The 15,852-nt window shown below is 48.3% G+C and overlaps 1 protein-coding gene across 2 annotated transcripts in view; it reads left to right on the top strand.

Annotated features, from left to right (window-relative positions):
- The window catches only part of rab11fip4a (RAB11 family interacting protein 4 (class II) a), a gene marked incomplete at its 5' end in the record, with an annotated part of 44,340 nt that extends 29,383 nt beyond the window's left edge, over positions 1-14,957 (top strand). Inside the window, 12 exons of one of the 2 annotated variants that reach the window (XM_080524262.1) lie at positions 7,194-7,381; positions 7,710-7,877; positions 8,230-8,364; positions 10,772-10,807; positions 10,954-11,059; positions 11,418-11,521; positions 11,637-11,777; positions 12,041-12,122; positions 12,319-12,456; positions 12,703-12,852; positions 13,229-13,372; positions 13,584-14,957. In XM_080524262.1, the coding sequence (XP_080380388.1) occupies positions 7,194-7,381; positions 7,710-7,877; positions 8,230-8,364; positions 10,772-10,807; positions 10,954-11,059; positions 11,418-11,521; positions 11,637-11,777; positions 12,041-12,122; positions 12,319-12,456; positions 12,703-12,852; positions 13,229-13,372; positions 13,584-13,700 (1,509 nt within the window). In that variant the 3' untranslated portion in view covers positions 13,701-14,957. Of the gene's footprint in view, positions 1-7,190; positions 7,382-7,709; positions 7,878-8,229; positions 8,365-10,771; positions 10,808-10,953; positions 11,060-11,417; positions 11,522-11,636; positions 11,778-12,040; positions 12,123-12,318; positions 12,457-12,702; positions 12,853-13,228; positions 13,373-13,583 lie in introns of both variants that reach the window. The other variant, XM_080524261.1, reaches the window with a different exon arrangement.
- Positions 14,958-15,852: the final 895 nt, after the last annotated feature.

Here is a 15,852-nt window from a genome sequence, read left to right as displayed (position 1 = left end):
TGGCAGAGAGAGAGAGGGGGAATGCTGCCGCAGCCAGCCATGTCCATTGTTCCAACACTGTACTCCAACTGACTGCTCTGGACTTCCCCCCTCTCCAGTAGCACATTTCTGTCTTAATTCAATCTTTTACACCTCGTGTCTCTGTTCTCCCTCTTGGAGGTGTGTGTGTGTGTGTGTGTGTGTGTGTGTGTGTGTGTGTGTGTGTGTGTGTGTCTGTGTGTGTCTGGGTCTATCTGTGCTCCATGTCTCTTGTGTTTAGCCGTCCATGGGGACATTGGAAGTGAACTTTCATTCGAAACCACAGTGACAGTAGCCAGGTGATGACTAGAGGACTTTTAGATACAACTGTAGATGCATTACTGTGTGTTCTCATTCACATAAGGTGTGTGTGTGTGTCTGTCTGTCTGTCTGTCAGTGTCTGTCTGTGTCTGTCTGCTACTATGACCCCCAATGGCAACCTTTTAGGCTCCTGCTCTCTGCGACACACATGATTATACACTCCCCTTGCTCTCTCTCTCTCTCTCTCTCTCTCTCTCTCTCTCTCTCTCTCTCTCTCTCTCTCTCTCTCTCTCTCTCTCTCTCTCTCTCTCTCTCTCTCTCCTCACACACACACACACACACACACACAACTTAGCATGTGAATAGAGTGACCTCTTTAGCTTCTAATGGATTAGCAGACAATCGGCCCGGCTGTAGGGAGAGGCTAATCGAGTTATTGTAGTCCAGGTGGGGGGGACGGGGACACTGAGTGGGACAGACAGGGCAACACACACACACACACACACACACACACACACACACACAACAGTCTAACCTGCCCAAAAGTATATACAGTATCTCACTATCTCTCTCTCTGTGTGTGTGTGTGTGTGTGTGTGTGGGGCAGCAGACAGACATACTTGTCTGTGGGAATGGGACTTTTGGGGTGAGGTCTGTTGGTGGTGAGGGGTGGGGCGTCTGTCTTTGGCTCTGTCAGCTTGAGGGGGGGCTGGTTTGAATACAGCTGAAAACAAGCGTGGGGGTGGGGGTCCGGTTGGAGGGGGGTGCGGGTACAGAGAGAAGGGAAGGTTTGGGCCAGTCGTTTACTCTGTTTATGGGGGGGGATTGGGTAGGGGTTTGGTTGACATGGTTGCTGTGTGTGTGTGTGTGTGTGTGTGTGTGTGTGTGTGTGTGTGTGTGTGTGTGTGTGTGTGTGTGTGTGTGTGTGTGTGTGTGTGTGTGTGTGTGTGTGTGGTTAGTGTGTGCTAAACCTGATATTAATAAGACTCCCCTCAGTGGAAGGTCATCGATGACAATAGCCAAGGAGTCTATTGCTATTCCTCCCCTGTCCCCCCCTCTCTCTTTCTGTCTCTCACCCCCTGTGTCCTGCTGTGCTTTTGTCTCTAGCTGTAGTGTGTCTCACTGAATCACTGTGACCCGCCTGGCTGGTTAAACTTTAACCGGCGTACCGTCTAAGCTCTGTGTACTCGTCGGGTCGTAAAACAATATATTAGGCTAGCGCTAGCAAAGTAATACCAGAGAGCACTGAACTGGTAGTGTTTTAGTGTGACAGTGTTTTGTTTTCATTGTTTCGTGCTGAGGTTATTGATCTCTTGGTGTGTGTGTGTGTGTGTGTGTGTGTGTGTGTGTGTGTGTGTGTGTGTTTCTGTTTCTGTGTGTGTTTCTCTCTGTCTGTGTGTGTGTGTGTGTGTGTGTGTGTGTGTGTGTGTGTGTGTGTGTGTGTGTGCGTGTGCGCGTGCGTGTCCAACCTCACCAGGAAGGGAAGCCAGTGCCTTACTGTATGACCCATATAGGGTGTTCTCTAGGGGATGTAGCCGACGACATGGTGTGTTAACCTGGTTCTCCTGATCCAGATGGAGTGAATCGTGGGATTGGCCTAGACTCTCTGCCAGTGGGCTCCCTACACTGGTGATGGGGGAGGGGGGGGGATCTATGGAGGAAAAAACAGACACACTCTCACGCAAACAACACCAGCATGAACTTAATACTCATACACACTCACACACACAGCGACCGCCTCTGTCCTTCCTAGTCCTGTCCCCTCCTCCTCCCACACACCAGCCTGTCTATAATTCAGAGCTGTGAATAAAAGCTTTCCCATAAGGGACGCATCCTGCATGGGAATGTTGACTCACCCTGAGACAAAGACAAGGAGAGACTTCAATATGAGATGGAAGTTGGAACCACACACTGTCGACAGACACACACACACACACATATTCACACATCATACACACACTCATAATTATGCACACACACACACACAATTATGCACACGCAGACAAAACACACACACAGACACACACACACAAATGCAGACTGCACATACACACAGAGGGCTCTGACAACAGCATGTGTTTTGAGTTGCGGTGGGGCACAGAGGGTGTCACAGCTGGTAGTCTGATGTGCAGAGAACACGTTTCCAGAAGGAAAGAGCTAACTCAGCGTAAATGTCATGTACGTTCTGGAGGACGTGACTGATGTTACACTGACTGTGATGGTCTTTTAATGTGACAGCATGCCCCTCTTAAGCCCTGACTTGACCAGACTCTCACTTCTCTGGCGTGTGTGTGTGTGTGTGTGTGTGTGTGTGTGTGTGTGTGTGTGTGTGTGTGTGTGTGTGTGTGTGTGTGTGTGTGTGTGTGTGTGTGTGTGTGTGTGTGTGTGTGTGTGTGTGTGTGTGTGTGTGTGTGTGTGTGTGTGTGTGTGTGTGTGTGTGTGTGTGTGTGTGTGTGTGTGTGTGTGTGTGTGTGTGTGTGTGTGTGTGTGTGTGTGTGTGTGTGTGTGTGTGTGTGTGTGTGTGTCAGGGTGCGTGTGTGTGTTCCTGTGGTGGTACAGTCTGGCAAGGCCAGACACACACATGCATTATTTACACTGCTGCTCAGAGCAGCAGACATCGAGGCCCCTCCCCTTACTAGACCTCCCTCTTTACCCCTGACCCCCCCCTCACTCTCTCTAACCTACACCAGCCTTACTAGACCTCCCTCTTTACCCCTGACCCCCCCCCTCACTCTCTCTAACCTACACCAGCCTTACTACCTACATCACTGTCTCTACCTACATCACTGTCTCTACCTACATCACTGTCTCTACCTACATCACTATCTCTACCTATATCACTGTCTCTACCCTACATCACTATCAAACCTGCAAACTGCGACACTTTAAATGAATGTGCAATATGACAACCCTCGGGTACATAAGGTTCAGAGATAGGAAATGTTAGAATAGGTATAGCATAGCATAGAGTACAGCACAGTGTTTTATTTGTATAGTATAGTGGATAGTGTACATAGCCTTTATTTATGTAAACCAGCTCTTTTCCCTTCTTGTTTTTAGTTTTTTTTCCTAGCACCAGGGGAGCCCCCCCTCCCAAATTTCGTTGTATGGTACCTGTACTATATCAATGACAATAAAGACCATTCATTCATTCATTCATCTCTACCCTACATCACTGTCTCTACCTACATCACTGTCTCTACCAACATCACTGTCTCTACCTACATCACTGTCTCTACCTACATCACTGTCTCTACCTACATCACTGTCTCTACCTACATCACTGTCTCTACCAACATCACTGTCTCTACCTACATCACTGTCTCTACCTACATCACTGTCTCTACCTACATCACTGTCTCTACCTACATCACTGTCTCTACCAACATCACTGTCTCTACCAACATCACTGTCTCTACCCTGCATCACTATCAAACCTGCAAACTGCGACACTTTAAATGAATGTGCAATAACACTATGTGCAATATGACAACCCTCGGGTACATAAGGTTCAGAGATAGGAAATGTTAGAATAGGTATAGCATAGCATAGAGTACAGCACAGTGTTTTATTTGTATAGTATAGTGGATAGTGTACATAGCCTTTATTTATGTAAACCAGCTCTTTTCCCTTCTTGTTTTTAGTTTTTTTTCCTAGCACCAGGGGAGCCCCCCTCCCAAATGTCGTTGTATGGTACCTGTACTATATCAATGACAATAAAGACCATTCATTCATTCATACATCACTGTCTCTACCTACATCACTGTCTCTACCTACATCACTGTCTCTACCCTACATCACTGTCTCTACCCTACATCACTGTCTCTACCCTATATTGCCACCTCTCACTCCATATAATGATTTTGATCATTCCTGCAATAACTTGAACACAGCCACTAAATGTAATTCAGTGGGCGTGCACTGTATAATAAGCCGCCTCCCCACTCATAGATGTGATGGGTTGATGCATGATTATGGTGAATATTGCTACAGGCCACCGTGTCTGACCTGGTGCAGTAACACGGAAGGACACTGGGTGAAAACACAGAGACAGGTTGACCCTGCTCTTCTCTACAGGGCCTTCCTCCTCTGAGGAACATTGCACCATTGAGACAGTGGCTAAGCTGTAGTGATTTTGGGGTGAAGTGTGTTTGTGTGTGTTTGTGTGTGTTTTTGCGTGTGCGTGCATGTGCGTGCATGTGCATCTCTCTCGCCCTCTCTCTTCTTCCCTCCCTCTCTCTCTCTCCTTCCTTCCCTCCCTCCCTCCCTCTCTCTCTCCTTCCTTCCTTCCCTCCCTCTCTCTCTCCTTCCCTCCCTCCCCCTCTCTCTCTCCTTCCCTCCCTCCCCCTCTCTCTCTCCTTCCCTCCCTCTCTCTCTCCTTCCCTCCCTCCCCCTCTCTCTCTCCTTCCCTCCCTCCCTCTCTCTCCTTCCTTCCCTCCCTCTCTGTCCTTCTCTCCCTCTCTCTTTCTCTCTGCTCACTGAGGTGTGAATGAGGCTGAGGTAGTTGTTTCACCTCTCTTATCTCAGATTCACTGCAGGCCCTCGTAAAAGGTGTTAATGTGGACAAGGACAGTGGGAGGGGGGTGGAAAATAGGAGAGAGAGAGAGCGAGGGGGAGAAAGTGAGAGAGAGGCATAGAGCAGGGGGGGCAGGGGGAGTAGGAGGGGGGTCAATTATGCTCACTTTGCTGCCATTGCATGTGCCAGATCACCTTCTCCTTATTAAGAAAAAAAGTGTTGAACACAGAAAATGAGAGGGATAAGGGAAAGGTAGAAATGGTGGTGTATTTGGAGACAGATGGAAGATATAGCCTCATGGCCTATAGGCTAGGAGTTGGGGTAGAGAGGCAGACAGAGAGAGAGAGAGAGAGAGAGAGAGAGAGAGGGGATAGAGAGGGAGGTAGAAGGAGACAGGTAGAGAGAGAGAGGGGATAGAGAGGGAGGTAGAAGGAGACAGGTAGAGAGAGAGAGGGGATAGAGAGGGAGGTAGAAGGAGACAGGTAGAGAGAGAGAGGGGATAGAGAGGGAGGTAGAAGGAGACAGGTAGAGAGAGAGAGGGGATAGAGAGGGAGGTAGAAGGAGACAGGTAGAGAGAGACAGAAACAGGAAGAGAGAGAATTATGGATATGGTCCTCTGTGGCTCAGTCTGTAGATCATGGTGCTGACAAATGAATTGGGAGTGGGTCCATTTCTACAATAGGCTATATGAATACAGTGTTGTACTGTCATGGGTTGGTAATAGAGTGATGTATATGTGTGTTAGATAGATGTGGGTATGGATGGGCTGGGCTGGACGGATGGGGCGGGGGGGTGAGCAGTGCCTTGTTTGTGTTTGTAGAGTCGTCTCTGACTCTCCAATCAGGTTTGTCTATGCCCGAGTGACTCTGACGCCAGCCAGAAAGCATGATCACTACGCAGAGCAACTACACATAAATCCCCTCGAGTCCCTCACAGCTGCGTACAGTGTGTGTGTGTGTGTGTGTGTGTGTGTGTGTGTGTGTGTGTGTGTGTGTGAGTGATGCTGTATTACTTTCATTACTTTCTCAGACAGGTGTCTGAGAAGAGTAATGTTCAACGGTAAATTACACATTTAATGAAGCTGCTAGAGAAAAAGAGGATGAAGAGAGAGAGAGAGAGGGGGGGGTACATATTTTGTACTGCTAACAGAACAGAGACGACAGACAGGGAAGGAGGAGGAGGTGGTAGAATGTGAGACTGAGGAGGATGCAGGGAGAAAGGGAGCTGGTAGAGGGCCAGACAGACAGACAGACCACTGAGAGGAAAAGATTGTCTTCAGTACTGGTGACCCTAGACCTTTACTCTATGCCCTCCTCTCTTTTTAACCCCTCCCCCCTCCAAAGAATACAATGGCTTTAGAAAACTGACCCTTCTATTCTTTTCACAACCCCAACCCTCAGGGGAGGCAGCCCACCCACTAAGATAGCTGGTCAGGTCAGGAAAGACCCTCAGTCTCTCACCAGACCTGGTCTGTTCTATCTGTCGTTATCTAAGATGAAGGATCAAGGTCCTTTGAGAAGTTCCATGTGGGTTTAAAGGTAGTCTTGTGGGTTTAAAGGTAGTCTTGTGGGTTTAAAGGTAGTCTTGCGGGTTTAAAGGTAGTCTTGTGTGGGTTTAAAGGTAGTCTTGTGGGTTTAAAGGTAGTCTTGTGTGGTTTTAAAAGTAGTCTTGTGGGTTTAAAGGTAGTCTTGTGTGGTTTAAAGGTAGTCTTGTGGGTTAAAGGTAGTCTTGTGTGGGTTTAAGGTAGTCTTGTGGGTTTAAAGGTAGTCTTGTGTGGGTTTAAAGGTATTCTTGTGGGTTTAAAGGTAGTCTTGTGGGTTTAAAGGTAGTCTTGTGTGGTTTAAAGGTAGTCTTGTGTGGGTTTAAAGGTAGACTTGTGTGGGTTTAAAGTAGTCTTGTGTGGGTTTAAAGGTAGTCTTGTGTGGGTTTAAAGGTAGTCTTGTGTGGGTTTAAAGGTAGTCTTGTGTGGGTTTAAAGGTAGTCTTGTGTGCCGTTAAAGGAGATGTGAAGGGTGTGTCACCAGCAACTCATTTTGGGTTGGAAGATTGATCGTAATCATGTTGGGTCTGATTAACGGTCACAGTGGACTAACGGGTCATCTCTCTCTCTCTCTCTCGTCTCTCTCTCTCTCTCTCTCTCTCTCTCTCTCTTGCCTGCCTCTCTCTATCTCTCTCTCTGTCTCTCTATCTCTCTCTCTCTCTCTGTCTCTCTGTCTCTCTCTCTCTGTCTGTCTCTCTCCTCTCTCCTATCTCTCCTCTCCGTCTCTCTCCTCTCTCTCTCTCTCTCTCTCTCTCCTCTTCTCTCTCTCTCTCTCTCTCTCTCTCTCTCTCTCTCTCTCTCTCTCTCTCTCTCTCTCTCTCTCTCTCTCTCTCTCTCTCTCTCTCTGTGTTGACAGAACGGGGAGGCCAGACTGGGCCCTCCCATCATCATGTGCACGCGGCCCTACCCAGACTGCAGCCGCTTCCGGGAGGCGGAGTGTGACATGGACAGCGCGGCCGAGAGCGGGGCCGGGTCGGACATGTCGGACGGGGGGCGGGGCGACGAGAAGGAGGACGGGCTAGGAGGACTCTTTCTGTCCGGCAACAAGTCAGTGTTACTTGTTCTATATGGATTTTTATAGATTTTTATGCTTTATGTTCTGTGAATTCTGTGTCTTGTGTGATTGCGGACAGCGGAAGTAGCTACGATACAGCTCTGATTTGAGTCAATATTGATTTTTGTTGAGGATTAACAACGGTTAACAGAAGTTAACGGTTCCCTGGCAACATGCCCCGTTGGTATAATCGACCCCTTCATTGGCGTCATACTTGTAGAAAAACTCTTTCGACAGCCTATGTCTATAGCTCTGCCCCTGTTTCTTCATTGGCTGTGGCCCTGACAGTTTTTTCTGTCTCTGGTTTCTGATTGGCTGCAGCTCTGGCCAGCTGATGGGCTCGGCCTCTGCGTCCGTCATCTCCGGCGAGGAGCAGTTCGAGGACTACGGAGAGGGGGAGGACGTGGACTTCACCCCCAGCAGCCCCTGTCCTGACGACGACGCACGCACCAACGGCTTCTCCGACCTGGGCTCCTCCCTCCCTTCTAGGTGAATCACCTGACTGGCCACACACACACACACACACACACACACACACACACACACACACACACAGTAAGCCTGCCAATGGCTACGGTTCCTCTGTCATTTGAAGTTTGCTCAGTTCAGATGATATGAACCTGTCTGTGTTACTGTGTCCAAACTTCCAGTGAGCACATCAGATGCCAGAAACCCTGTGTCATAATGTCTGCTGAGGTAGACTCATAAAGAGAAAATACATTTTGCCCCTAATGAGCCAGTGAGAGATTTGTGTAGCTCATGTTTGTGTGTGTGTGTGTGTGTGTGTGTGTGTGTGTGTGTGTGTGTGTGTGTGTGTGTGTGTGTGTGTGTGTGTGTGCAGTGCGGGCCAGACCCCTCAGAAGATCCGCCACCTGTACAACAGTGAGCTGCTGGACATCTACTGCTCTCAGTGCTGCAAGAAGGTCAACCTGCTCAACGACCTGGAGGCCCGGCTCAAGAACCTCAAAGCCAACAGGTAACACACACACACACACACACACACGCACACACAGATTTCACGCACTCACAGATTTCAAAGCCACCAGGTATCACAGGAGAGGACTAGGAGAAGGGACGACTATGAAAGGGGAGAAAATGGAAAACGTATTCAGTTGTGTGTGTATGTGTGTGTGTGTGTGTGTGTGTGTGTGTGTGTGTGTGTGTGTGTGTGTGTGTGTGTGTGTGGAGCAGACAGACATTGTCCTATGAAGTAAGCTCTTGCTAGTGTATTAGATGTCATGTCATATTAAAGAACAGATTACTTCTCACTGGCAGGAGAGAGCTGCAATATTGGCGCTTGTGACACACACACACACACTCTCTCTCTCTCTCTCTCTCTCTCTCTCTCTCACACACACACACACTCTCTCTCCCTCATCTTCCTTTGCCTCTTCTTAATACAGGATTTATTTCACAAATCCCTCTCTGCCTCTTATTACCAGTCTCCCAACCCTTATCAGGGGAAGAGGCTCATTAAGGCCAATGGTTGCCATAGCAACTGTATCCCAATCAGGCTGGGGGCTGGTTAAAGTTTAGGTGTGTGTGTGTGTGTGTGTGTGTGTGTGTGTGTGTGTGTGTGTGTGTGTGTGTGTGTGTGTGTGTGTGTGTGTGTGCGCGCGCTCGCCTGTCTGATTAGGGAGAGGCCTGGGAGTGTTTTTGAAGGAGAATGAGAGATTTCTGTGGTTTGCTAATGTAGATTACCCAGACTGCATTTGGAGAGATACAGATGGAATTTACCATCATTGAAGGCTGTTTGATAGTTAGTCAAAGCTATACGTTACACACAAACACACAAACACACACACACACACACACACACACACACGCACACGCACACGCACTGTCACACCTTGTGGCACCTGAGACCTGAGTGTAATGTATGATGTAACCCAGTAAGAAGTTTAAGTGAGTGGTGTGTGTTACGCAAAACCAGGACACACTAACAGCCCTGCTATAATTAGCCAGGAGGGCAGGACAGGTGTTCTATTTATAACACGGATCTCCCTGCCACCGCCTTTCTCTGATTATCTCACTTATCCCATGACGTAACCACTGCCTCTGAGCCCCACCCTGACCTTATCTCACACACACACACACACACACACACACACACACACATTGGGTGGCGCGATTGAACTGATTGAACTACATTGTTGTCGATGTAATGATGATGATGATGATTTTTTTCTTTCTTTTCGACTAACTATCCAACAGTAGTCTATATTTCAACTATCCCACCCCCCCCCCCCCCACACACACACGCACACACACACACCCTTCTCTTACTACTACTGTTATCCCCTTCTGCCCCAGCCATGACCCCTCTGTTCTACCCTGCCCAGACGCAGGCCCCAGCTGGTCCCCTTAGCCCAGACCTAGTCCCTGCCCTGCTTCTCTGTATAGACCCTACCTAAGCCGTACTATTGTCCTACCGCTCTCCCAGACTCCCTCCCTGTTGTCCTACCGCTCTCCCAGACTCCCTCCCTGTTGTCCTACCGCTCTCCCAGACTCCCTCCCTGTTGTCCTACCGCTCTCCCAGACTCCCTCCCTGTTGTCCTACCGCTCTCCCAGACTCCCTCCCTGTTGTCCTACCGCTCTCCCAGACTCCCTCCCTGTTGTCCTACCGCTCTCAGACTCCCTCCCTGTTGTCCTACCGCTCTCCCAGACTCCCTCCCTGTTGTCCTACCGCTCTCCCAGACTCCCTCCCTGTTGTCCTACCGCTCTCCCAGACTCCCTCCCTGTTGTCCTACCGCTCTCCCAGACTCCCTCCCTGTTGTCCTACCGCTCTCCCAGACTCCCTCCCTATTGTCCTACCGCTCTCCCAGACTCCCTCCCTGTTGTCCTACCGCTCTCCCAGACTCCCTCCCTGTTGGGGAAACAGAAATGGATTGTTTCAAATGATCATATCAAGTTTGATTGATTGTTTCCAATGATCAGATATGAGATGAGCAGGTAAAGACTTCAGGCGTGTTTCTCCAACCCCAACCCGACCCTTGTCTTGGTCTGTGTCCTTGACCTTGTTGAACCCTTCCTCCTCCTCCCCGTGTGTCCATTCCTGCTCTCCTTAACCCCCCCCCCCACTCCTTCCTTCCATCTCTCTACCTCTCCTAACCGCCCTCAACTTGTCCTCAACTAGGGGAGCTTAGGTGGCGTAGTGGGTTAAGCGTTGACCATGTAACCGCAGGGTTCCCTGTCCTTCCTGTCATCCCTTCTGTCTCTCACCCATCCTTCTCTCTCTCACCCATCCTTCCTGTCATAATCTATACTGCCTCTATCAATAAAAAAGAAAAATACAAGTGGGAATGCCCAACACGGAAACAAATTACTTCCAAAAAACTGAAACTTGTCCTCAATTCATGTGGTTTCTTCTCTTTGTTTTTCAGCCCCAACAGAAAGATATCCAGCACTGCCTTCGGACGGTAGGTCAAATAACCACATTGAATCCCTAAAACAAGGAATTGAACTCAGTGTGTTTTCCAGTGGTGCTGATGATGCTAGCCCTCCTCCTCTCTTCTCACGCTCATCCTTCTCTTCCTCCTGTTTTCCTCCTCTTCCTCGTCCACAGTCAGTTGTTCCAGCACAACCACAGTGCGTTCAGCTCGAGCCAGGGGAGCACAGAGGACCTGTTTAGAGACAGCATCGACTCCTGTGATGTGGACATCACTGAGAAGGTACACACTCACACACTCTCTCTCACACTCTCTCACACACACACACACACACACACACACACACACACAGTAATGCCACATACACGTGCACCAGGAATGTAATGGTGGAAGATGAGTAAACACTTCCAGATAACCAGTCACTGCAAACGCTGCCGCTATCAATGCTAGACTGGCGTTGTCCAGTACTAGGTGGGTAAATGCTTCTCTCTCACTATTATGAAAAGACGAGTAAACATTGTTGCTTACATGTGCCTATGAACCCGATTCCCTGACACACACACACACACACACACATACACACACACTTAGAGATACATGCATGTGTCATGTCTCACCTGTGTGGTCCTCTCTCCCTCAGGTGAGCTACCTGGAGAAGAAGGTGTCAGAGCTGGAGAACGACACTGTAGTCAACGGCGACCTCAAGTGCAAACTTAAACACGAGAACACACAGCTGGTTCACAGGTAAAAGACAAACATGTGTGCACACAGCCACACATATGCACACAGCAATGTTTTATGAGAAATATTAATTGGGTTAATAACTGTGCGTGCATGTGTGTGTGCGCGTGCGTTTCAGGGTGCATGAGCTGGAGGAGCAGATCAAGGACCAGGAGACGAGGGCGGAGCAAACTCTGGAGGAGGAGCTTAGGAGACACAGAGAGGCCTACAGCAAGATGGAGAGAGACAAGAGTGACGAGATAGAACTGCTTAGTAACAGGTACACACACACACACACACACACCCACACACACACAGGAACTAGATTTATTCTGCCCACGTATTGCTGATGAAAATGTGCTAAATCTGGTGCAGTACTTGCTGTGCATGGTCTCTAACAAATACACAGAGTAGAACACCCACCACAAAACCACTGGTTAGACACAACTGAACAACAGTAAATATCTGACTGTGTACTGGTGGTCCAGTAAGCGGTAGCACCATGGCTTCCACTGGTCTGACCGGTCCTCTCCTGGTCCGTAGAATCCAACAGCTGGAGGATGAGAGCGGCGACATGAAGATGAACGTGTGCAGACTGAAGTCCACGACTGAGAAACTGGACCAGGTGTGTGTGTGTGTGTGTGTGTGTGTGTGTGTGTTCATCCACTGTCTCAACACACTGTTGGTATTCACATTTGTGTTTTTAGCCTATACATGTGAGGTGCATGAATCTCTCTCTTGTCATAAGACACAGTGAATGATTCTCTCTCTCTCTCTCTTTCTCTCTCTCTCTCTCTCCCCCCCCCCCCCGTCCCTTCCAGGATAAACAGAGGATGACAGATAAATTGGAGGACACCAGCCTACGTCTGAAGGATGAGATGGACCTGTACAGGAAGATGATGGACAAGCTTTGGCAGAACAGACACGAGTTCTCGAAGGAGAGGGAGGCCATGCAGGAGGTAAGACGCGCACGCACACAAACTCATACACACACACATGCATGCACACCGAGAAACATAGGCTGACTGTGGACTAGACTCATCATGTTCCCATCTTTTGCTCTCATTCTCTCTTGACCCTCTCCCTCTCTCTCTCTCTCTCTCTCCCTCTCTCTCTCTCTCTCTCTCTCTCTCTCTCTCTCTCTCTCTCTCTCTGTGTCTCTCTGTCTCTCTGTCTCTCCCTCCCTCCCTCTCTCTCTCTGGTAGTTGATAGAGGACTTGCGGAGAGAGCTGGAGCACCTGCAGCTCTTCAAGCTCGAGACCAGCAAGGGGCGGGGCTCGGGGGCGGGGCTGTCCGAGTACAACGCCAAGACCCGGGAGATCGAGCTGGAGCACGAGGTCAAGAGACTTAAAAAGGTGGGCTAAAAAACTCGCTAGTCGCTAGTTTAGCTTAGGTGGATGTCACCATCACCTCCACCTTTCCTGCAGGCAGGAGTAAGTGTCCGTCACCCCTGGACCACAGAAGCTGAGCTTTTCTGGTTCGTTGGTACAGGATTGAAGGATTGTGTTGGAAGTGTTAGTGTGGATGCTCAGTGTGTATTGCTAGATGCTAATGCTAAGTGGCTATTTCTTTCTCTCTCTCTCTCTCTCTCTCTCCCCCCCCCCCCCCCCCTTTCTCTTCTATCGTCCCCTCCCCCTTCTCTCCTCTCTCTCTCTCTCCCCATTTCTCTTCTCTCTTCCCCTCCCCCCTTCTCTCCCCTCTCTCTCTCTCTCTCTCTCTCTCTCTCTCCAGGAAAACTTTAAGCTGCGGGACCAGAATGATGACCTGAACGGTCAGATCCTGAGTCTGAGTCTGTACGAGGCCAAGAACCTGTTTGCCTGCCACACCAAGGCCCAGTCGCTGGCCGCAGAGATAGACAACGCCTCCCGGGATGAGGTGAGCAGGAGGGGGAGGAGGAGTACCAAGGATCGAACATCTAGCTATGTTGGTGGTGCCTAGGGAGAGTTTTAAAGTTTTAAAGAGTTTGTTGTATGTACTGTATTGGGATCCTCGGCCACTATAAATAGTTGATTCTTCTATTTGTGATATCAGTGGAGAGCATAAATATCTCATAAATGTCTCTCTCTCTCTCTCTCTCTCTCTCTAGCTGGTGGATGCTCTGAAGGAGCAGGAGGAGATCAACTTCCGGTTGAGGCAGTACATGGACAAGATCATCCTGGCCATCCTAGACCACAACCCCTCCATCCTAGAGATCAAGAGTTAAACACACACGTGTACACACACACACACACACACGTACACACACACACACACTCACGCACACACACACTGAGGAGCAGGAGCCACAGCACTCCCTACAGGCTTGAGGATTGAACTAAACCGTAGTAGGCGCCATACAGTGTTTACAACAGAAAGTCAAGGTCGCAACCTGTCAATCGTTGTTAGATTCCCCGCCCCTCAGTCTTTCCACCGATGGTTCATCATCATTGTGTCATAAAAAAAAATATATATATATAACTCATAACTGGGGAATAACTGGATAGTAGTATTGACATGTTCACTTTAAGTTATGTATACACACTACCTCTTGGTTTGAATAGCTCCAGTATTAGGCTACTGTCCATTACCTATGACGTTATTTATTCCTGAGCAATGTGACTATATTCACAGCAGCATGCCACAACGGATGGCTGATTGAGCTGTTGATCGCAGAGTCTACCCTGACGTTCACTAGGGAACGAGGCAGGTTTTTCAGAGCGGCGTGGGCACACTGATTGGTCATCGGGGAGAGCGGAAGTGGCCGTGATTGGCGGCACAGGGGGCACAGGGGGCCAATGGTGCATCTCAATATGCTAGTACGGGCTTCCTCTCCTCATGTCCTTCCCTTCATCTGAACTGGTCTGAAAAGACAGGATGGGTAGAATAAGTGTTTTGGAAACACGATGCAGGTGTCTGGTTGTAACATGTCCGGAGCTGGTCAAGTCAGTGTGAAGGAAAGAAGAAGCTACTCTAAACTGTTGCGACGCCCCCAGAGTTGAATCTCACTTCCGTTCCGCTATCCCAGTTTATCCCTCTGGATGCGGATGTGAAGGATACAGCTAGTTGTGTCAAAAGTGTCATGAACTGTCTTAAACAGGTGTCACGTCATGTTTATGAGGACTTAATATAAGCTTATGGATGCGTCGCGGGCAATGTGTTAAAACACCATAAAACCACCTTGCACTAAGTCATGTAGTTGTTGTACAGTAGAAGCACAAGGTGAACATAGAAAACATATTTGTACTAACCCTCCCCTTAAAAGAAAGGGCTTGGAAGATAGCTATGGAAAAGCAAGGAAAATGTTCTTTATTTTGAGGAAAATGTTAGGAGTTGTTAGGAGGACTTGTATAAAAGTAAATGTTTATTTTTCCATACAGATCTGCTATAAATGATGTTTTGGAGCTGTTAACGTTCAGATGGTTGTTTGAAGTGCTCCGATGGACTTTGTAGTGAAGAGCTTACAAACAGAGAGGGCAGAACAGGCACATCTCAGTCGGGTAAAGTGACTTCCTCTGCTGGTGCGTTGTTCTGAAAACACAGGATAGGTGAAAATATGTCAGAGGCCTATGGGAGGAACCGGTTCTGCTGTCCCATTCTTGATCAGTGAAAACGAGGAGAGGAAGTCTGAAGTCTGCTGTCATTTACTGTCATAGCCTGGTCTTGGTCAACACGATTCCATAGAAATATCAGTCATTCCTTATACTGTCACTGTCAATGACCCTTAAGACACCTGTCTGTTACGAACAACATGGTAGGCATTATAAACACTATGACGATAACCACTTAATATATAGAGTGTAGGGATTTGGGGGGGGATCATAGAGTAGATGGGAGAGCTCTTTTCTGTACATGTCATGAATGTATACCACCCATTCACTTACACTCATTAGTTCACTCACAGTCATCTTGTTGAATGCACGTAGATAGCTAGCCATGACTTCAGGTGCATCACAGCATATTATATGATTGTGTCGCGATAGGGCAGAAGCAGCGAATAGTCAACTGCTGTATACACACACTGTATTGTCACTCTCAAGACTAGTTTTGCTTCGTTGCACAAAAATTGTACTGACCGACTGTTTTGTATGGTTTCTTTCTTTGCATGTTCTCATGGTGTTTCCTTGTTTTGTGCCTTTGTATCTAAGGAGGCGTCACAGATGTTTTGTTCTTCTAGTCATGCTTCTATTTTGTCTGTTGTGAGTGAGCTTTTTTGATATTTGCTTTCTAACATGTTGGCGTAGCTTTTTTCATACATTGTAAATGTTGTACAGAATCTAGTTACTATTTGTATTTATGTGCCACTCATCAAACTTAATAAAGAAAAAGGCTGTCTTTTATACAGTTTTATGATAATAAAAAAAAGTATAACTTAGAGA

The sequence above is a fragment of the Nansenia antarctica genome, assembly GCF_963989245.1.
Source record: "Nansenia antarctica genome assembly, chromosome: 2".
Classification (NCBI taxonomy): Eukaryota; Metazoa; Chordata; class Actinopteri; order Argentiniformes; family Microstomatidae; genus Nansenia; species Nansenia antarctica.
The sequence above is the reverse complement of the archived record's forward strand: the minus strand, read 5'-3'. Positions and strand labels throughout refer to the sequence as shown.